At 48.6% G+C, this 20529-nt stretch overlaps 1 protein-coding gene across 1 annotated transcript in view; it reads left to right on the forward strand.

Annotated features, from left to right (window-relative positions):
- The window catches only part of TGFBR3 (transforming growth factor beta receptor 3), a 212765-nt gene that overhangs the window by 119564 nt on the left and 72672 nt on the right, over positions 1-20529 (forward strand). Inside the window, exon 5 of the mRNA XM_075615548.1 lies at positions 19077-19260. Coding sequence (XP_075471663.1) covers positions 19077-19260 — 184 coding nt within the window. The remainder of the gene's footprint in view (positions 1-19076; positions 19261-20529) is intronic.

Below are 20529 nucleotides of genomic sequence, written 5' to 3' on the forward strand. Positions count from 1 at the left end.
TTGAAGCCAGGCAGTTGATTCGTGTCCAGATAAAATAATAGGGTTTGGTATCTTGCCATCGCCTTAAACTGTTGTAATAAAGTTTATAGAATTGACAGATGAAGCAGAACTCTCTGCTTCTAAATTGCCGCTGTTAAAGCCAAGATTTCAAATAAGAAATGTATACCAGGTCAAAAATCTAACACACTCCTTACGCTGATCTAAATAGCATTGTTTTAAGATGGCAAGCATAAAGTGTGGCCCTGCCTATGCAGACATGTGTTTTAGTGGTTAAACTGTTTGGAAAGGCATGCATCTGTACAAACTGTAACCAATTCTTTTAGTGCTTTTTTTTAACCTTGTGGTAATTTTTTGATCAGGCATTTCGTTAGACCGGTTAGGGGTCAATCATTCCTGAAGTAGAACTAGAGTGCAGTGTTCAGATGAGGCATTGATTGCATAGTGCAAGTCACTCTTCTGCACAAAAGATTATGGGTTTGATTGCATTGTTAGATTAGATAATAACAATATTGTTCCTTTCCTTTGTCCATTAAAGGCTAGTAATACAGTACCAGTTCCACCCCAGAAATACAGGTGTGAAGTGTACAACCCAGCGCCGCTCTTGCACATAGATGTTGGTATAATTAAGGGTTTGATGTGCTGCAAATGCACATAGCTATAAATATATTGCTAGAGATAGAAATAAAACGCCCAATTCCTTACAGTGTGATCCGTCCGATCTTTTAAAGCAACAATACTTGGAATCTCAGGAAACATGGTTGTTTTCTTCTGTAGAGCCTAACAAGACTGTCTGGATATTATTGCCCAAGCCACATTGTAATGAGAGCGTCACTATTACCCAGCAGCCAGAAAATATGTAAAAGAAAATAAACATAATAATAAAAATAACAGCATGTTCTTGTATAGCGCTGCTAATTGTACGCAGCGCTTTACAGAGACATTTTGCAGGCTCAGGTCCCTGCCCCGCAGAGCTTACAATCTATGTTTTTGGTGGCTGAGGCACCGGGAGATAAAGTGACTTGCCCAAGGTCACAAGGAGCCGACACCGGGAATTGAACCAGGCTCCCCTGCAGCAATCTCAGTGTCTTTAGGCCTGGACCCCGCTGGCAACTGCAATAGAATTGAGAGCAGGACTCGCGACCGAGCGCTAAGCCACGCCCCGAGCGCTAAGCCACGCCCCCCGCGGTTCAGCCAATGAGGGCGAACCTGCTAGGTGACGTCAAGGCCGCGCCCCTGTCCATCCCGCGTCACGCCCCCCCCCAGTATTTTGGTCTGCAGCTCCCTGCAGACCAGGGAATCAGCTGCACGCGCCGCCAGTCTCGCGGGCGCGCGTGCAGCGGAGTTTACCAGGGCCTTACTTACTGAGCCGCTCCTTCTCCCAGGCTCCCCTGCTTCACACTCAGTGCCAGTCAGTGTCGTTACTCACTGAGCCGCTCCTTCTCCCAGGCTCCCCTGCTTCACACTCAGTGCCAGTCAGTGTCGTTACTCACTGAGCCGCTCCTTCTCCCAGGTTCCCCTGCTTCACACTCAGTGCCAGTCAGTGTCGTTACTCACTGAGCCGCTCCTTCTCCCAGGTTCCCCTGCTTCACACTCAGTGCCAGTCAGGTCTTTACTCACTGAGCCGCTGCTTCTCCCAGGCTCCCCTGCTTCACACTCAGTGCCAGTCAGTGTCGTTACTCACTAAGCCGCTCCTTCTCCCAGGTTCCCCTGCTTCACACTCAGTGCCAGTCAGTGTCTTTACTCACTGAGCCGCTCCTTCTCCCAGGCTCCCCTGCTTCACACTCAGTGCCAGTCAGTGTCGTTACTCACTGAGCCGCTCCTTCTCCCAGGCTCCCCTGCTTCACACTCAGTGCCAGTCAGTGTCTTTACTCACTGAGCCGCTCCTTCTCCCAGGTTCCCCTGCTTCACACTCAGTGCCAGTCAGTGTCTTTACTCACTGAGCCGCTCCTTCTCCCAGGTTCCCCTGCTTCACACTCAGTGCCAGTTAGTGTCTTTACTCACTGAGCCGCTCCTTCTCCCAGGCTCCCCTGCTTCACACTCAGTGCCAGTCACAGTGTCTTTACTCACTGAGTCGCTCCATCTCCCAGGTTCCCCTGCTTCACACTCAGTGCCAGTCAGTGTCTGTACTCACTGAGCCGCTCCTTCTCCCAGGTTCCCCTGCTTCACACACAGTGCCAGTCAGTGTCTGTACTCACTGAGCCGCTCCTTCTCCCAGGCTCCCCTGCTTCACACTCAGTGCCAGTCAGTGTCGTTACTCACTGAGCCACTCCCTCTCCCAGGCTCCCCTGCTTCACACTCCGTGCCAGTCAGTGTCGTTACTCACTGAGCCGCTCCTTCTCCCAGGCTCCCCTGCTTCACACTCAGTGCCAGTCAGTGTCTTTACTCGCTGAGCCGCTCCTTCTCCCAGGCTCCCCTACTTCACACTCAGTGCCAGACAGTGTCGTTACTCGCTGAGCCGCTCCTTCTCCCAGGCTCCCCTGCTTCACACTCAGTGCCAGTCAGGTCTTTACTCACTGAGCTGCTGCTTCTCCCAGGCTCCCCTGCTTCACACTCAGTGCCAGTCAGTGTCTGTACTCACTGAGCCGCTCCTTCTCCCAGGCTCCCCTGCTTCACACTCAGTGCCAGTCAGTGTCGTTACTCACTGAGCCACTCCCTCTCCCAGGCTCCCCTGCTTCACACTCAGTGCCAGTCAGTGTCGTTACTCACTGAGCCGCTCCTTCTCCCAGGCTCCCCTGCTTCACACTCAGTGCCAGTCAGTGTCTTTACTCGCTGAGCCGCTCCTTCTCCCAGGCTCCCCTACTTCACACTCAGTGCCAGTCAGTGTCGTTACTCGCTGAGCCGCTCCTTCTCCCAGGCTCCCCTGCTTCACACTCGGTGCCAGTCAGTGTCGTTACTCACTGAGCCGCTCCTTCTCCCAGGTTCCCCTGCTTCACACTCGGTGCCAGTCAGTGTCTTTACTCACTGAGCCGCTCCTTCTCCCAGGCTCCCCTGCCTCACACTCAGTGCCAGTCAGTGTCTGTACTCACTGAGCCGCTCCTTCTCCCAGGCTCCCCTGCTTCACACTCAGTGCCAGTCAGTGTCTTTACTCACTGAGCCGCTCCTTCTCCCAGGCTCCCCTGCTTCACACTCAGTGCCAGTCAGTGTCGTTACTCACTGAGCCACTCCTTCTCCCAGGTTCCCTGCCTCACACTCAGTGCCAGTCAGTGTCTTTACTCACTGAGCCGCTCCTTCTCCCTTTACGTTACGGATCTCTGCATTAATACGAGTGGTCTCTCTCAGGTAACATGCCTAGATTTTGCTTAAATATCTCATGATCAGGAGCGTAGCTACAGTATAGCCCGGGGGCCCGTGCTCTTGGGGAGCCCGCACCCGGGGGCCCGTGTTCTTGGTGAGCCCGCACCCGGGGGCCCGTGTTCTTGGGGAGCCTGCGCCCGGGGGCCCGTGTTCTTGGGGAGCCCGCGCCCGGGGGCCCGTGCTCTTGGGGAGCCTGCGCCTGGGGGCCCGTGTTCTTGGGGAGCCCGCGCCCGGGGGCCCGTGCTCTTGGGGAGCCTGCGCCTGGGGGCCCGTGTTCTTGGGGAGCCCGCGCCCGGGGGCCCGTGCTCTTGGGGAGCCCGCGCCTGGGGGCCCGTGCTCTTGGGGAGCCTGCGCCTGGGGGCCCGTGCTCTTGGGGAGCCTGCGCCTGGGGGCCCGTGTTCTTGGGGAGCCCGCGCCCGGGGGCCCGTGCTCTTGGGGAGCCTGCGCCTGGGGGCCCGTGTTCTTGGGGAGCCCGCGCCCGGGGGCCCGTGCTCTTGGGGAGCCCGCGCCTGGGGGCCCGTGCTCTTGGGGAGCCCGCGCCTGGGGGCCCGTGCTCTTGGGGAGCCTGCGCCTGGGGGCCCGTGCTCTTGGGGAGCCTACGCCTGGGGCCCGTGCTCTTGGGGAGCCTACGCCTGGGGCCCGTGTTCTTGGGGAGCCTGCGCCTGGGGCCCGTGCTCTTGGGGAGCCTACGCCCGGGGGCCCGTGTTCTTGGGGAGCCCGCGCCCGGTGGCCCGTGCTCTTGGGGAGCCTACGCCTGGGGCCCGTGTTCTTGGGGAGCCCGCGCCCGGGGGCCCGTGCTCTTGGGGAGCCCGCGCCTGGGGCCCGTGTTCTTGGGGAGCCTGCGCCTGGGGCCCGTGCTCTTGGGGAGCCTGCGCCTGGGGGCCCGTGTTCTTGGGGAGCCCGCGCCCGGGGGCCCGTGCTCTTGGGGAGCCTACGCCTGGGGCCCGTGTTCTTGGGGAGCCCGCGCCCGGGGGCCCGCGTTCTTGGGGAGCCTGCGCCTGGGGGCCCGTGCTCTTGGGGAGCCTGCGCCCGGGGGCCCGTGCTCTTGGGGAGCCCGCGCCCGGGGGCCCGTGCTCTTGGGGAGCCTGCGCCCGGGGGCCCGTGCTCTTGGGGAGCCCGCGCCTGGGGGCCCGTGCTCTTGGGGAGCCTGCGCCCGGGGGCCCGTGCTCTTGGGGAGCCTGCGCTCCCCCTGGAATGCTGCAGCTGACAGGGGGGACAGACCGGGACCTGGTGGTTGCCGGCGGCCGCAGCTCTCCCCTGCTGCAGGTTTCTCTCCCTCACTCTGTCCCACGCTGGCGCACGCCGGACCACGCTGACGTTGGAAGCTCCGCGTGGGACAGAGTGAGGGGGAGAAGCCTGCAGCAGGGGGGAGCTGGGCCCGGCGGCAACTGCTGTGTGCGGCAGCCTGCCAGCCACCACGGGTCCCGGCCTGAGACCAAGCTAAGCCGGGGTATTTATTATGTATTGGGGGGGGGGGGGGGTGTTTTTATTATGTATTGGGGAGGGGGGTGTATTTGTATTATGTATTGGGGAGGGGGGTGTTTTTATTATATATTGGGGAGGGGGTGTATTATATATTGGGGAGGAGGGTGTATTATTATTATGTATTGGGGAGGGGGGTGTATTATATATTGGGGAGGGGGGTGTATTATTATATATTGGGGAGGGGGGTGTATTATTATGTATTGGGGAGGGGGGTGTATTTATTATGTATTGGAGACGGGGGTGTTTTTATTATATATTAGGGAGGGGGGTGTATTTTTATTATGTATTGGAGAGGGGGAGTGTTTTTATTATATATTGGGGAGGGGGGTGTATTATTATGTATTGGGGAGGGGGAGTGTTTTTATTATATATTGGGGAGGGGGGGTGTATTTTTATTATGTATTGGAGAGGGGGAGTGTTTTTATTATATATTGGGGAGGGGGGTGTATTTTTATTATGTATTGGAGAGGGGGGGTGTTTTTATTATATATTGGGGAGGGGGGGTGTATTTTTATTATGTATTGGGGAGGGGGGTGTATTTTTATTATGTATTGGAGAGGGGGGGTGTTTTTATTATATATTGGGGAGGGGGGGTGTATTTTTATTATGTATTGGGGAGGGGGGTGTATTTTTATTATGTATTGGGGAGGGGGGGTGTATTTTTATTATGTATTGGGGAGGGGGGTGTATTTATTAGGTACTAGTTGATATACCCGGCGTTGCCCGGGATAAAATTTTTCCTGCTCCCCCTCGCTCTACGCTCACCCCCCTACTTTCACATCTCCATTTCCACCCCCCCCCCCCTTCCTTCACAGTTCCGATTTCCCCTTCACATCTCCAATTCTTCCCCCCCTTCATAGCTCGGCGGCGGCGTATCACTGGGGGGGGGGGTGGGTGACCGGGCGGGTTGGAATTCCCCCCCCCCCTTCACAGCTAGGCGGCGTCTCCCTGGGTCGGCGGGTTGGAAATCCTCCCCCCCCCCCCCTTCAGAGGTTAACGGCGGTGGCTCACCTTTGGTTAGTGATTCCCCCCCCCCCAAGGCAAGAGTGGGGGGGTAAGGCAAGAGTGAGGGGGGGGGGGTGAAAGGCAGGAGCGGGCGTGCTACAGGCGGCAGCGGGAGAGAGGTGATGGCCTGGAGTGTGCGGCATGCGGGAGAGGTGAGAGGCGACGACCGTAAGTGTATGCGGGCGGAGATGCGACTGCTTGGAGTGGTGGTGTGAGGGGCCGGTGGCGGTGTATGTGAGGCGGCGGTGAGAGGGGCTGATGGTGCGCTTCGAGGGGGGGTGGTAATGCGGGTGTGAGGGACTGATCCGGCAGGGGTGCGGATGGAGGTTGCGGCCCGGGTGTGGCTGGTGGGTTTCAGCGGCAGATGGCGGGCTGGGTGTGAGGTGCGGCTGGGGGGGTTGCAGGGGCGCTCGGTGAGGAGGAGAATCTGCGGCTGCACTGTGCTCAGAGGGGCACGCGGTGTAGCCGTGGAGGGCGGGACACGGGGGGGGGGGGCGAGGTACACCGGCCAATGAGAGCCTTGGGGGGGTGGGACACGGGGGGGTTAGCCAATGAGAGCCGTGGGAGGGCAGCGGCCCACGGACCGACAGACCAATCAGATTGCCCCTAGACACAGGGAACACAGGGACATACAATGGTTTAAAATATATAGATATATAGATAGATTGGGGAGGGGGGTGTATTTGTTATGTATTGGGGATGGGTGTATTTATTATGTACTGGGGATGGGGTGTATTTTTATTATGTATTGGGGATGGGGGGTGTATTTATTATGTATTGGGGATGGGGGGTGTATTTATTATGTATTGGGGATGGGGGGTGTATTTATTATGTATTGGGGAGGAGGGTGTATTTATTATGTATTGGGGATGGGGGGTGTATTTATTATGTATTGGGGATGGGTGTATTTATTATGTACTGGGGATGGGGTGTATTTATTATGTATTGGGGAGGAGGGTGTATTTATTATGTATTGGGGATGGGGGGGTGTATTTATTATGTATTGGGGATAGGGGGTGTATTTATTATGTATTGGGGATGGGGGATGTATTTATTATGTATTGGGGATGGGGGATGTATTTATTATGTATTGGGGAGGAGGGTGTATTTTTATTATGTATTGGGGATGGGGGGTGTATTTATTATGTATTGGGGAGGGGGGTGTATTTATTATGTATTGGGGAGGAGGGTGTATTTATTATGTATTGGAGAGTGGGGGTATTTTTATTATGTATTGGGGATGGGGGGTGTATTTATTATGTATTGGGGATGGGGGGTGTATTTATTATGTATTGGGGAGGAGGGTGTATTTATTATGTATTGGGGATGGGGGGTGTATTTATTATGTATTGGGGATGGGTGTATTTATTATGTACTGGGGATGGGGTGTATTTATTATGTATTGGGGAGGAGGGTGTATTTATTATGTATTGGGGATGGGGGGTGTATTTATTATGTATGGGGGATGTATTTATTATGTATTGGGGATGGGGGGTGTATTTATTATGTATGGGGGATGTATTTATTATGTATGGGGGATGTATTTATTATGTATTGGGGATGGGGGGTGTATTTATTATGTATTGGGGATGGGGTGTATTTATTATGTATTGGAGAGTGGGGGTATTTTTATTATGTATTGGGGATGGGGGGTGTATTTTTATTTTGTATTGGGGAGGGGGGTGTATTTTTATTATGTATTGGGGAGGGGAGAGATACGAGGGATGATGAGGAGGAGGGATGGGGAGAAATGAAAGGATCAGGGAGAGAATGGGGGAGGGAGAAAAAAATTGCAGTCCGTATTAATATTAATGGGGCCCTGAATTTTTTTTACCGGGGGCCCGTGCATTTCTAGCTACGCCGCTGCTCATGATCATTAAAAATTAATTTAAATGGCAGCTACTGTATCACACCCTTTAATCTGTATCACACCCTTTAATCTGTATCACACCCTTTAATCTGTATCACACCCTTTAATCTGTATCACACCCTTTAATCTGTATCACACCCTTTAATCTGTATCACACCCTTTAATCTGTATCACACCCTTTACTCTGTCTCACACCCTTTAATCTGTATCACACCCTTTAATCTGTCTCACTGGAAACATGAATACAGTAGGAAGAGCTGGAGCAAAGCATAGGGCCTTCATTTAACCATTTCCCTGCATGCAAATAGATGCAGACCCCTTTGCGGAGGGGTCTAACCAGTACTAGAAAACAAAATGCACACTTCGGGTCAGGGTCCTTTCACAAGCACTGCTGGTTTTTCCCACACCCCACTCTTTAAAACCATTGACATTCAAAGGAAGAAAACCGCTTCAGTATTGTTAAATACACAAAACTAGTTAACATCATTCAACCATACTAGGTTGGCAACCTTCAAGCTCACACTGTTTTCCGTGGCTCGCATACAATACTTGGCACACTTTCCAGATGCCAAATAGCACCCTAACTGATATACAAAAATTAAATGGATCAAGATACTCTGCCTCGTGCGCCAACTTCTGTAGCTAAAAAAAGACTACCAGCGCAGAGACCGTTTCCCCGTACCATGTCCTTGCGGCCCCACAAAAACAAATTGCCCATTGTAATGCATCCTGTAAACCTCAATTAAAAATGTCCATGCCAATCTGACAAATGTACACCATCCAATCTATATATACAGGATATGGCAGAAGTGGCTCCTTCCAGCTCGTTATGCCTTAACGTTTAATGTGAATATATGAAGGGAAGGTTCCCTAATGGTGCACTCTACCTCTATTAATATACAAAATAATAACGTTTTACTTGATCAAAAGACATAAAACATACATTGATTAAAACTTAATGCAGCGTTGGTGTAATTGAGGAATTCTGTTGCTAGTTAGTAATAAGATATCTATTCCCATAGATCCCTGTTAATCCAAACAGACTTCTTAATTGTAATTGTATTGGATGTAGTATAACAGGATAGGTGGTCTACTGAAGCAAGTGATTCTAGCTGTTATAAAGAGGCCAGAAGGCAAATCTCTGTCCAAAGTGGATCAGTGTTCTTATTACTTGTTCAATTTGATACACTATGATTCTTAATTCCACTTTTCTTATTGTATTTCTTAACAGTATTTGTTCTTATATGTGGAAGTCTTACTTCATACATTTACACTATGAGATAGCAAATGCACCTAACAAGCCAAAAGTGAATAGTAACAGCCCTATTGCAACTGTGTACATATAGTGCTAGATGAACTCCTGATGGTATATCAGCAGACAATAAATATATATACAGGGAGAGGAGAGAAGATCTGAACAGTGTGAGCCTCAAAGGAGGGAAAAGCAAGAGAGGGAGGAATAGGAAGGGTATCGTAACGGCAGAGAGGAGAGCAGGAGCCCCACGCCTCCACCCCTGACACAAGGGAGCGGAGTGTGGGAGAAGGAAAGGCCACCGTAGGAGAGGGCAGCTTCCAGAGCAGAGTCAGACTGAGTGAGCCAGGTCTCAGTTATAGCAAATAGGAGCAGAGAGTGAGAGAGAAAGAAGTCATGCACAGAGAGGAACTTGTTAGAGAGGGAGCGAGCATTCCAAAGGGCACAGGAGAAAGGGAGAGAGGAGGGAGGGTGGCAGGGGATGGGTATGAGGTTAGAGGGGTTGACACCAGGAGGAATAGAAGTTGCATTTGGCAGGCGAGGACGAGAGCAAGTAGAAATAAAGCAAGGACCAGGATTGGGGGCAATTATCCCAAGAAGCAAGGAGGAGACGCAGATGTAGCCAGGTCCCCTGTTGGTGCGGGGCCGTGCGCGAGCAGCGCGCCTCTCTCTCTCTTATGCGGCCGGTAGCCAGGGACGCGAGCGGGCCGGTTGCCGGGGACGCGATCGGGCCGTTGCTAGGGCCGCGGTCGCGTTGCTAGGGCCGCGGTCGCTAGCAGAGCAGGGCGCCGCCATTGCTAGGTGCATTGCGCATGCGCAAGGGCACCGGAGTGCCGGGAGGAACACAGATAGGTCGCGCCTGCGCAGTGCAGGGCAGTCCACCCCCAGGGTGCACAGGGGCAGAGTCACATGACCCCAGGGAGCCAATAGGGCTGCAGCATCTCCCTGCAAGGAGATTGATACATTTTCGCGGGTTTGCAGCACGTTTGGCAGTTGGTGACCGGAGCAGCTAGGGGAAGGAGGTAGGGTGCAGGAGTCAGTGACTCCCTGCACTAGGCCAGCAGTCCCCTAGCCCCCAGATAGCCCTGAGTCACAGTAGCTGAGTTTGTAGGGACAGGCCCTAGGTTAGGGACCCTGCCCCATTAGCTATTTGTTAGTTAAGGACACAGCGGACGCTGCGTTTCCTGCTGAGAGACTTGGGTTCAAGTCTCTGTCACTAAAGAGAGCTGGACTATCTTCAGGGTGGGATTGGCCCTGACGGATCACCACGCGGGAGTATCCAGGATATCGTGTAGGAGCTCGTCTGATCCTTTGCGAAGCCCGTTGCAGGCCCGAGCACTGGAGTGCTCGGCAGGTAATCTGTAACATCAAGTGCACCAACAAATCCTATTACTAGACATAGTGGCTGCGCAGTCACACACACACATTTATATGACTTGGTAGTGCGGGACATTGTGTGGGGTTACTGGACACGGGGTGGGATCATTTGGTGAAGTGTTGGCGTCCGCTGTGGCGCATGGAGTGTTGGGGTCCGCCGTGGCGCAAGAGTGTTAGCGTCCTGCGAGACGCAGTAGTTAGTGTCTCCTCTAGGGAGGGACACCTGTTGATGTTACAAGCACGTACGTTCTTATGCTCGCAAGTAAAGTCATTGATTGGTTACATACGTTGTGCTGGTTATTTATATGTGTCCTGCGAGGAACCATTCCTGCTCCTCTAGGAACCATCGCAGGTGGAGGCGCTGCACCGAGTACAGGGTTACTCTTAATATAATTACCCCAGGTTCCCCGTGGCGGAAGCTCAGCCCTCCTGTGAGCCTAACAGGTAAAGCACCACACCTGGTAACATTGTATGTTCTCCGCACCCACAATATAACTGCGATTGGGTGGGGTGGAATACCCGTTACACATGGATAGATTGAGAATGTGTGTGCTGATTTGTAGGGGTGTGTTTTAGTGCAGGGGACATAGCATTGTAGTGTCAGAGGGCGCAGGTAAGAAAGGAGTTCATGTGAACTGAGAAGTGGGGAAGGAAGGAGAGATGGAGATATATGAATAGAGTTAGAGACATACTGAGGCTGGTGGAAGGAAGTGCATAATTTGAAAAGAAGTGAGGTCACAGCAAATATAAATAGCAGAGGTGGCATCACAGCAACAGTAAAGTGATATGTCATGCATAGCGGTCCTCACTGCTCCTTAAATGTATTTACTCTGTAACGTGTGTTAGGATGTTTCCAATTTCAGGCTTCTCATCGGAACGGGATGTTCTTACATAGATCTTCCCTATGTTTTGTTGATGCTTTGGATTTGTTGTTATGGCTTCAGACTGTTTATCACTGAAGTCTAAAAGGAACAGTTTCTGGGTAGATAAATATACTGCTTTCAATAACATAACTTTTATGAGCATTTTATTATGATGGTTCTATGAAAGGCAACAAGTAATGAGCATCAGCCAGAGGTTAGACAGATGTAGGCTTAAAGGTCCAGAAATATCTTGGCAAATGTAGTTATTGTTTATTTACCATGAACATGAGGATTTTTTTGCCAGCCTCGTTACACATTGTACACACACATTGTTACACACACATTGTTACACACACATTGTTACACACACATTGTTACACACAAATTGTTACACACACATTGTTACACACACATTGTACACACACATTGTACACACACATTGTACACACAGATTGTACACACAGATTGTACACACAGATTGTACACACAGATTGTACACACAGATTGTACACACACAATGTTACACACACATTGTTACACACACATTGTTACATTTCAGCTGGTTTAGAAACCTGTCGTATTCACTTCTAAAAAGCTATTATTTGCAATTTAAAACAAGACTGTAAAACTGGAGCAAAAATGAGTTGACACTAAAAATCCCCCCCCCCCACACACACCCCCCCGCCGCCCCCATAAAGTACGTTGTGCGATATGATTCTCCTTCCAAAATAAAAGTATTTCATGTTGCAGTTATCCCCAAAATGATGCATTCTGTACAGGAGGAGCCAGGCCACATGTTTCCACGCTCAGCAGATGTTTAGCGGGGCATGCAAAGATGTCAAGTGGCTGATTTACTCTAACTTGCCACTTCTCCATGTCCCAGATACACTAAGCTCCATTAATGGAAATGAACGTTCTGTTAATTGCACCGCTTTCCACTAAAGGGAATAACGTTAACCCAGTTTTACGCCTTTAAAGGGACAATCCCTCCTAGAACCACAGTAAACTAATTCCAGCGACATGTTTAGGGGTCTCGTGGAGAATAGATACCTTTTTTTTTTTTACCCAAGTCTGCTAAGCATTGCATATGCAGTAAAGGCTGCCAGGATTAGTCCAATTTAACTAGAGCACCCAGTGAGTGACTTGTATACCTCTCCGAGCACTCATTTATATCATACGTGGATAGTTATCTGGGCACAAAATTAGACACACCTGAGATACCTTGGGAAATAATGTAAAAGTATAATAATATAAATAATTTGAATATACTTTGCATATCCCATATCCGGCGCTTGCGGCAGTTACTTACATATATAGCATGCTCAACTACCCACAATGGCCCCCCCCCCTGCGTGTAAATGCAGGACACCCGGCGCTCATGCTTGGAGCGCCCTCCAAGCATGAGCACGCTCAGCGCCAGCGGGGACTCAGCCTATGGATCCGAAAACATACCGGAGGCAATAGCAACAGAAACCCTCCGCACTTACCTGCACAACTTATTTCTCCTTCTGCTCCTGGATTTAAGCACCTAAGACCTTGAAATAGATCGTGCCCACCGGGCACTGGATCCCAGGTCAGATGATCCAAGGAGATGAAGAGATGTAATCGTTCAATTCCATTCTTACACAACAAAAGAAAAAATAATGCTGGCAAGCAGGGAGAAGGGGGATCTACAATTTGAGAAAGAATTCCTCCAAATTTTTAACGATCTCTCAAAAGTTACCATCGCCAGTCACCGAGAGATGAAACCCCTCACCCAGATACTGAAGGACCATAACATCCTTATATAGATGGGGTTTTCCGTTCAAACTTGTTGTACAAAGAAACGGTAAATACAAGACCATATCACGCCCTGAAGGAACTTCTCTGTTCCTCAGATATTTGGGCATAACAGCCCCAGAAAGACAAGAAAAACCTATAGCAGATCAAAAGTTTTCCAATATCCCGGGCCCCCTTAGGGCATCAGAACGCCTCGTTAGCCAAAGAAACCAGTTAGGAGACTGAAAACAACATTTAAAATTTCAAGGGAAGAAGACCAATAAGTTGCTCATACAAGTTTCTTTACCCTGAACTTTATAGCTAAGCTCGGGTGAGCCTTCCCCCTGTTTTTGTTTAGCCACCCCTTTTCAATCAGTTTACCTCCTTGTTGATCCATGATGCGTCTGGATGTGGACCCGGAGGCCACCTGTTCCCAGAATTGCCCTGTCTTGGGGCCATCAGAATCAAGTGTGACTGTGCCCAGAGGGTTGACCTAGCTGCTCTGCTCCCACTGCTAACCCCCGCCATTGTGTGTATGATTGCTCTTGAAGAGAGCTCCCCTGTCGGGAAGAGCATCACACCCAGGCCCCCAGACTGCCCAGAGCGGTTGTCCGGGTGTCCCCCCCCCCTTCTAAATACCTTAACCACTAAAAGGTTTACAATGCCCACTCAGCACTAAAGGGACACATAGACTATTCAGAATGTTTGCAGGTTAAACTACATTGTTAAGTTACTCTCATATATTCTAGGACCACCATATATTCTACCACCACCAACCCTCACACCCCCCGCCCCCATCCCTCCCTCCCCTTCCCCTATGAAGATAAGTTATTACTAAGAGCTCGGGTCAATGTTTTTTTTTAAATTCCTCTGTATTTGAGGCATCACCGTTCCTATACACCCTCCTCCCAAGTGTAGCCCTGGTAAGAAATGGGGCTATAGTTCTATCCTCCTCCTGGTATAATCCCTGGTAAGGGCAGGTTGCCAGGAGTTATCATGGGTTTCCCCCACTTCAAGCACTGGTCCTGAGTGGTGGAGGTAGGTCATCTGACCCTGTGTCAAAGCAACCGACACAGGGGCGGTGCCTGCTGAGATCATAAAAGAGCAGTGCAGTTCCTATTTAGAGTGTGTATTCTGTCAGTAGTGATAGTGACTTAGTGAGGAGAGGAGTGATCAGCTCATGAGTAGAGCTGATCCAGCTATAGTTGGTGAGGTGGACCAAATACCTCTCACCCTGCGTAGGGGGTGAGGGAAGAGCTAGCCCCACTCTGGATGCCTGTGGTCCAGAGTGGTGGCAGGGGAACATCCAGAGGGAGAACAGTTAGTGGACTGTGCAACAACTGTACCTGTCGGCTGCTGCTGCTGCTGCTGCTGCCCAAGAGAATAAAGAGACTGCTGCTTGTAAAAGATAATCCGTGTGTGAGACTGGAATCTCTCATCCCTGTGGGGAATCTCAGTGGTAAGGATTCCACCCCGCATTCCTGGGGCTTACTATAGATGGAGGCGCTGCACCATTGAACCAGAACGAAGGCATCCACCCCAGTAACTTCTTCCTGTTATCCCCCATGTCATCGTGGGAGACTCAGGCCCTCCTGTTGCCAGCAGGTATGCGCCACACAGAGACATCTAGACAGACCCCAGAACACCTTAGGGGACCTGATCTGCGATTAGGGGGGGGGGGGGGGGCAAGAGGGGCTAGACAAGCAAATACCATTCTCTCTGAAAGGACCATGCGGATCAAACGATACCTATGTGAAATGTGCAATATCTAAAATGTTTGCAGATCAAACAGTAATAAACCTTTTCCACATATATTTGCTGCATTCCTGCTCTCCAACCCTCCCCCCCATGTAAATATCATAAAACTAAAAGGTTTCTCTATATTCTCTCAATACTAATGTGATATATTGAATACCCAAAATGTTTACAGATCAAACAATGATGTCTTGCTCTCCCTATGTTTACGATGCATTCCAGCTCCTCCCCCCCCGTCCATCTAGAAAGGGCAATACTAAATGGTTCATACTGCTTACCCAATATCAGAGCGAAATATCCTGTACCTAAATGTTTGTAGATCGTGAATAATGTTAAGCTTTCTCTATAGGTCTTAGACACCCCCTCTCCCTTCTTCTCTTTGCCTTATCAATTGAACCCCTAGCTGCTAAAATTCGGGATGAGGTCAATATACAGAGAATCCCCATTGACGGAATAAATGATAAAATCTCCTTATTCGCGGACGATGTTATATTAACCCTAGCTAGCCCACAGACGTCCCTTCCCAACCTCCAACTTCTTTTATATCAATTTGGCAAAGTCTTGGGCTATAAAATTAATAGTGATAAATCCAAAGCCCTACATTTATCCCTCCCAGCTTCAGAGATTAAGCTCCTGCAATCGAATTTCATATATAAATGGGGTTCCTCCTATATGAAATACTTGGGAATTAGGATTGCAAGCTCATATGAATCTCTTTATCTATGTAACTGCCCCCTCCCCCCCTTTTTGACAAAATTAAAAAAGATCTACAAGCATGGAACAAATTCCAGATATCCTGGATAGGGTGAATTATCTCAACCAAAATGAATATTCTCCCTAGGCTATTATACTACTTTCAAACCCTCTCGATATATATTGCCCTGCCTGAGCTGAAAAATATTTAAAGCCGAATATTTCAATTTATTTGGAATGACAAGAGACCAAGAGTGGCGAGGTCGGTAATGTTAGCCTCAAGAGCACCAATATGGACGTGAAATAGTGATTAGTGATATAAATGTAAATAACAAGGTGACCTGATAAACTTCGAATAGAGACGTCTGCAGCTATGGCACCAGGGATGGCTCAAACACCCCCTAATGAGAACAGAATACACAAAAAAACACAGCGCACAACGCTCATAGTGCATTAAAAATTATAATGTGAACCCACAAATAAGGTAAGTATTAGGCGTACATTAAAGCAGAAATAAACAAGCATGTCAGGGGTTAGTGTTACCCATGCACCAATCGGAACGGCAGTGAAGATGTCTTCAGTGTAAACACACACCGGTCCTCCTGTCACGGTCACTCGATCTCAGACTGTGTCCTGGATCGTTTCCAGCACGATCGGATGCAGTCCAGCAAAGCTCGTAATGCAGGCAGTGTCCTCAAGCCAGGCAATCTCTGCAACCACACAGCACACGCTGTTCAGCCCTCTGGTCCGGCCTTCTGGGTTCGTGACGTCACTCAGGAGCGACAGCGCGTCGCGGTCTTTTCAGACACCGTGTGAGCCCGCAGCGGGGTAGTGCAGAGTCCAGAGTTCATAGAACAATAAAATGCTTTATCCAACGTGTTTCGAAACCTTAACGGTCTCTTCATCAGGGATAATCAAGCTAATCAAGCAGCCCAGTTAAAACAAGTGGTGATCATCATGCTGCTGGCTGGCCATTGAATCCTACTACACGAGACCCCTATCTCACACAGTGTCTCTGTGGTCCTCGGGATCAAGGAGTCTTGGGCAGGGAGGTTTGATCTGGGATCGATGAGATGGCCGTGAAATATGTGGTCCAAAAATAAGAAGAACTACGAATTTGTGTCTTCCCTATCACAACTAACCCCTATTTTTAATAACCCAACCTTCCCCCTGGGTTGTTCCCAAAGACAATTTAACCAATTTCAAAATCTTAACATCAAAATAGCGGCGGAACTGGTAGAAAAGGGGAAGATCCTATCTTACCAGGAACTTCAAAGTAAATACCAAACTCAAGGTTTACATCTTTTTACATTTCTCCAAATCAGACATTTCCTCTCAACAATCTCCCATAACATGAGTTTCCCCAACCTATCAAAATTTGAAACCTACTGCAAGAGAGGCACCTATCAGAGAGGTCTGATATCGGGAATATACCTGGTATAGAGTCGTCTGTAAATACACCGGACCATAATTATAGGTTAAAATGGGCTGAAGACCTCAATTTAGTGATAGATAGGGATGACTGGGAGGATATCAGGGAATTGGCGGCTAAAACTTAAATTTGTACAAAAACAAAAATATCTACATCATTTTATTTCAATGGTACCTAACTCCTAGTAGGCTGAACCAGATCTTTCCAAGACCCCCCGATCTATGCTGGAGAGGGTGCGGTCTTAAAGAAGATATGGCCAAATTTGGTGAACATGCCCGTTTGTGCAGAATTTTTGGACTATGATTCAAACCATAATTATGGACGTCACAGAATTAAGAATCCCCCTTGACCCATTGACCTTTGTGTTGGCTAAACCAGTCGAAAATCTCCCTCCACCCATGAAGCGACTGATCTCCTTTATTTTAACTGCAGCAAGATGTTCCATAGCCGCGGCATGGGAAAAAATTAACACCCTCTCCAGAAGAACTGTAACTAAAAGAATAAACGAAGTAATGTCTATGGAAAAACTATCAGCCCAACTGAAACAATCTACCGAAGAGTTGTACAGGATGGGACCGTGGCCTCAGAGCTAGGAAAATATAAAAAACAGGAAATGGTAAAAACCTTTACTTAATAAATAAAAGATGAGGACCCCTAAATAAGAGGGTACTGATCCGGGGCGTGCTGGGTGGAACAGACAGAGGGTATACCCTGTCCCCGTTTTCCTCTTTCCCCCCCATTCCTCCATGTCCCCCCCCCTATCTCGCCCCCCATCTCTCCCCGTCTCTCTTTGTTCTTCTCTGTAACTTTCAGCTTCTCTTTCTCTGTCCACTCTCAACTCCTCTCAGAGGTTACAGATATTGAGATCGCTACGGTTAAACAAAGGGACATGCGGGTTCCTAGCCCGCCAGATCGCCCGAATATACAAAGTATTGTTACATGCTAAATCTCAAATATGGATGTTTATCCTTCCCATTGGAATGGGACACGATAATACTATGTATAAAGTTTTACGTTCCTAATTTAATGCTCCCACTGTAATGTTATAATCTGTATATGTCTGAAAACTTAATAAAAAAGATTGAAACAAAAAATAATACCCCAATATAAGGGGCAGGAAAAGCTTCAACGATGAAAACTTCTGTCCACTGCAACTGTTCAGTTGTAATGAGTAATATGCTCCATTACTATGTCCCTTAAAGTGTATACAGGCATACCCGCATTAACGTACGCAATGGGACCGGAGCATGTATGTAAAGCGAAAATGTACTTAAAGTGAAGCACAACCTTTTTCCCACGTATCGATGCATGTACTGTACTGTAATCATCATATACGTGCATAACTGATGTAAATAACACATGTGTAACAGGCTCTATAGTCTCCCCGCTTGCGCACAGCTTCGGTGCAGGTAGGGAGCCAGTTTTGCTGTTCAGGAAGTGCTGACAGGCGCATGCGCGAGCTGCCGTTTGCCTATTGGGCGATATGTCCTTAATCGTGAGTGTACTTAAAGTGAGTGTCCTTAAACCGGGGTATGCCTGTATACTATTTGGTCTGAATAGCTGTGACGATTAATGTAATTAACTCAGATAGGAATATTACATGTGTACCATTTTCCAGGTTTCCTTTTAATTGTTGTTAAAAAAAAAAATATCTTGCGCTTGACTTTTTGGAGCTGATTAACATGCAATACAAGGGGGATTTTTATTATGTTAAATGCACATCATTTGGCATGGTTAATAAACTGTACAGATATTCGGCCAAGGGGCTTAGTTTGTACCCGATGTATATAATTGATGTTGGGTGAGAGCCTTGCATGCCATTTGAGGCCTAACCTCTTTCCAAGTACTCCGAACATCTAAATCATCCTCCTGGAGGAGCGCAACACCTCATCTCAGTTCTCTGCACTAACCTTGTAAGCCTGGAAAGCATCAGGTGTAGGAAGCAAAATAGCCATTTCTTCTTCCAACACATACATGAAAAGCTGACTAGTGAAGTGGAGACGTCCCTCGATAGTTTTCCCTTTTTCCCATGTCATGTGTTACTGCTGTGAAGCGCTAAATACATGGATGGCGCTATATAAATAAAGACTTGCATTCGGGGTTACCATTGGACGATGCATTGAGACAGAGCCAAGAACTTACAATGTATATAAAATAAGTTCAGACAACACTAATTATTTAATTTTCTTCCCGAAGGATGTAAGGGTTTTTTGGTATGACTGAGTTAACATATTTTGACATTGTGCATCAGGTAAACATGTCACATAAATAATTAATTTCTGTTCCCATTAGGTATCACCAGGTTCTGCTGTTGAGTTTGAGGAGGGAAATGTCTCCTTGTCTGCAGAAACAGAAGAAAAACCCCTTCCTCATGGAAATGAGCATCTGTTACACTGGGCTCAAAGGCATTATGGAGCAGTAACGTCTTTCACTGAACTCAAACTGTCCACAAACATTTACATCAAAGTGGGCGAAGGTACTGTACGCGACTTTGTGAAAACAGGACAAATATTTAGGAATGTGTGTACCTTTTGCTGCCATCTTGTATGCTCTATGGCAGGGGGGCGCAAACTATTGTAGTTGCGCCCCCCCTGCTTGGTCTCCACGGTGCTCGCGCCCCCTTACCTCGTTTTGCGGCGTCAAATTACGCCATGGGGTCATGTGACGTCACGTCGTGACCCCATGCCGTCATTTGACGTCGTGTTGCCATGGCGACGGGTCGTGACATCGCACATCTGAATCCCGGTATTTGAAGTTGCAGAAGCCTCACGCGATCCCCTGGCATTTCATTTAAATGCCTTGGGGAAGAGCGCGGGACCTCCAACTGCCCGCGCCCCCCAGGAAAGTGTCGCACCCCCCAGTTTGCGCACCCCTACTCTATGGTTTGCATAGTAGTGTTATACATGTTTCTCAGGTTATCAGCATAACTATTCTTGGTGCACATGAGCATCCGTACACAATGCAAATCAAAATGATCTTTTAAATGTTTTATTTGTATGTTACATAGTTACAAAGTAGATGAGGTTGAAAAAAGACGTACGTCCAAGTTCAACCTATGCTAAATTTAGATGACAGATACTTTATCCGATATTTGTATTTACAGTATATTGATCCAGAGGAAGGCAAACAAGAAACCCCGGAGTCATATCATCTAATGTCTCATAAGGGGAATAATAAATTCCTTCCTGACTCCAATAATTGGCAATCAGATTACTCGCTGGATCAACATCCTTCCCATGTTTACTTATTTGGTATATCCACCTTTTTTTTGAAGAACTCTATTGTATCTGCCATCACAGTCTCCATGGGTAACGAATTCCACATTTTAACTGCCCTTTGCTTTGTTGCTGGTGAAATGTCCTTTCCTCCAACCTAACGGGATGAACCTGTGTCGTTTGTACTGCCCGTGGGATGAATAGTTATTTTGAAAGCTCCTTGAATTGTCCCCGAATATATTTGTATATAGTTATCATATCCCCTCTTAGATGCCTAATTTCCTACTGTAAACAAATCTAATTTATCTAGCCTCTCCTCATAAATCATATTATCCATCACCTTTATTAATGTGGTGGCTCTTAACTGCACTCTCTAGTTCCATAATGTCTTTTCTATTGAGTGGTGACCAAAACTGTACTCCATATTTAAGGTGTGGTCTTACTAATGATTTATACTGTGATATAATTATTCTTCCCTTCCATCCATTCCCCATTTAATGCAATATAAGATATTGCTTTCCTTTGCAGCT

The sequence above is a fragment of the Ascaphus truei genome, chromosome 10, assembly GCF_040206685.1.
Source record: "Ascaphus truei isolate aAscTru1 chromosome 10, aAscTru1.hap1, whole genome shotgun sequence".
Classification (NCBI taxonomy): Eukaryota; Metazoa; Chordata; class Amphibia; order Anura; family Ascaphidae; genus Ascaphus; species Ascaphus truei.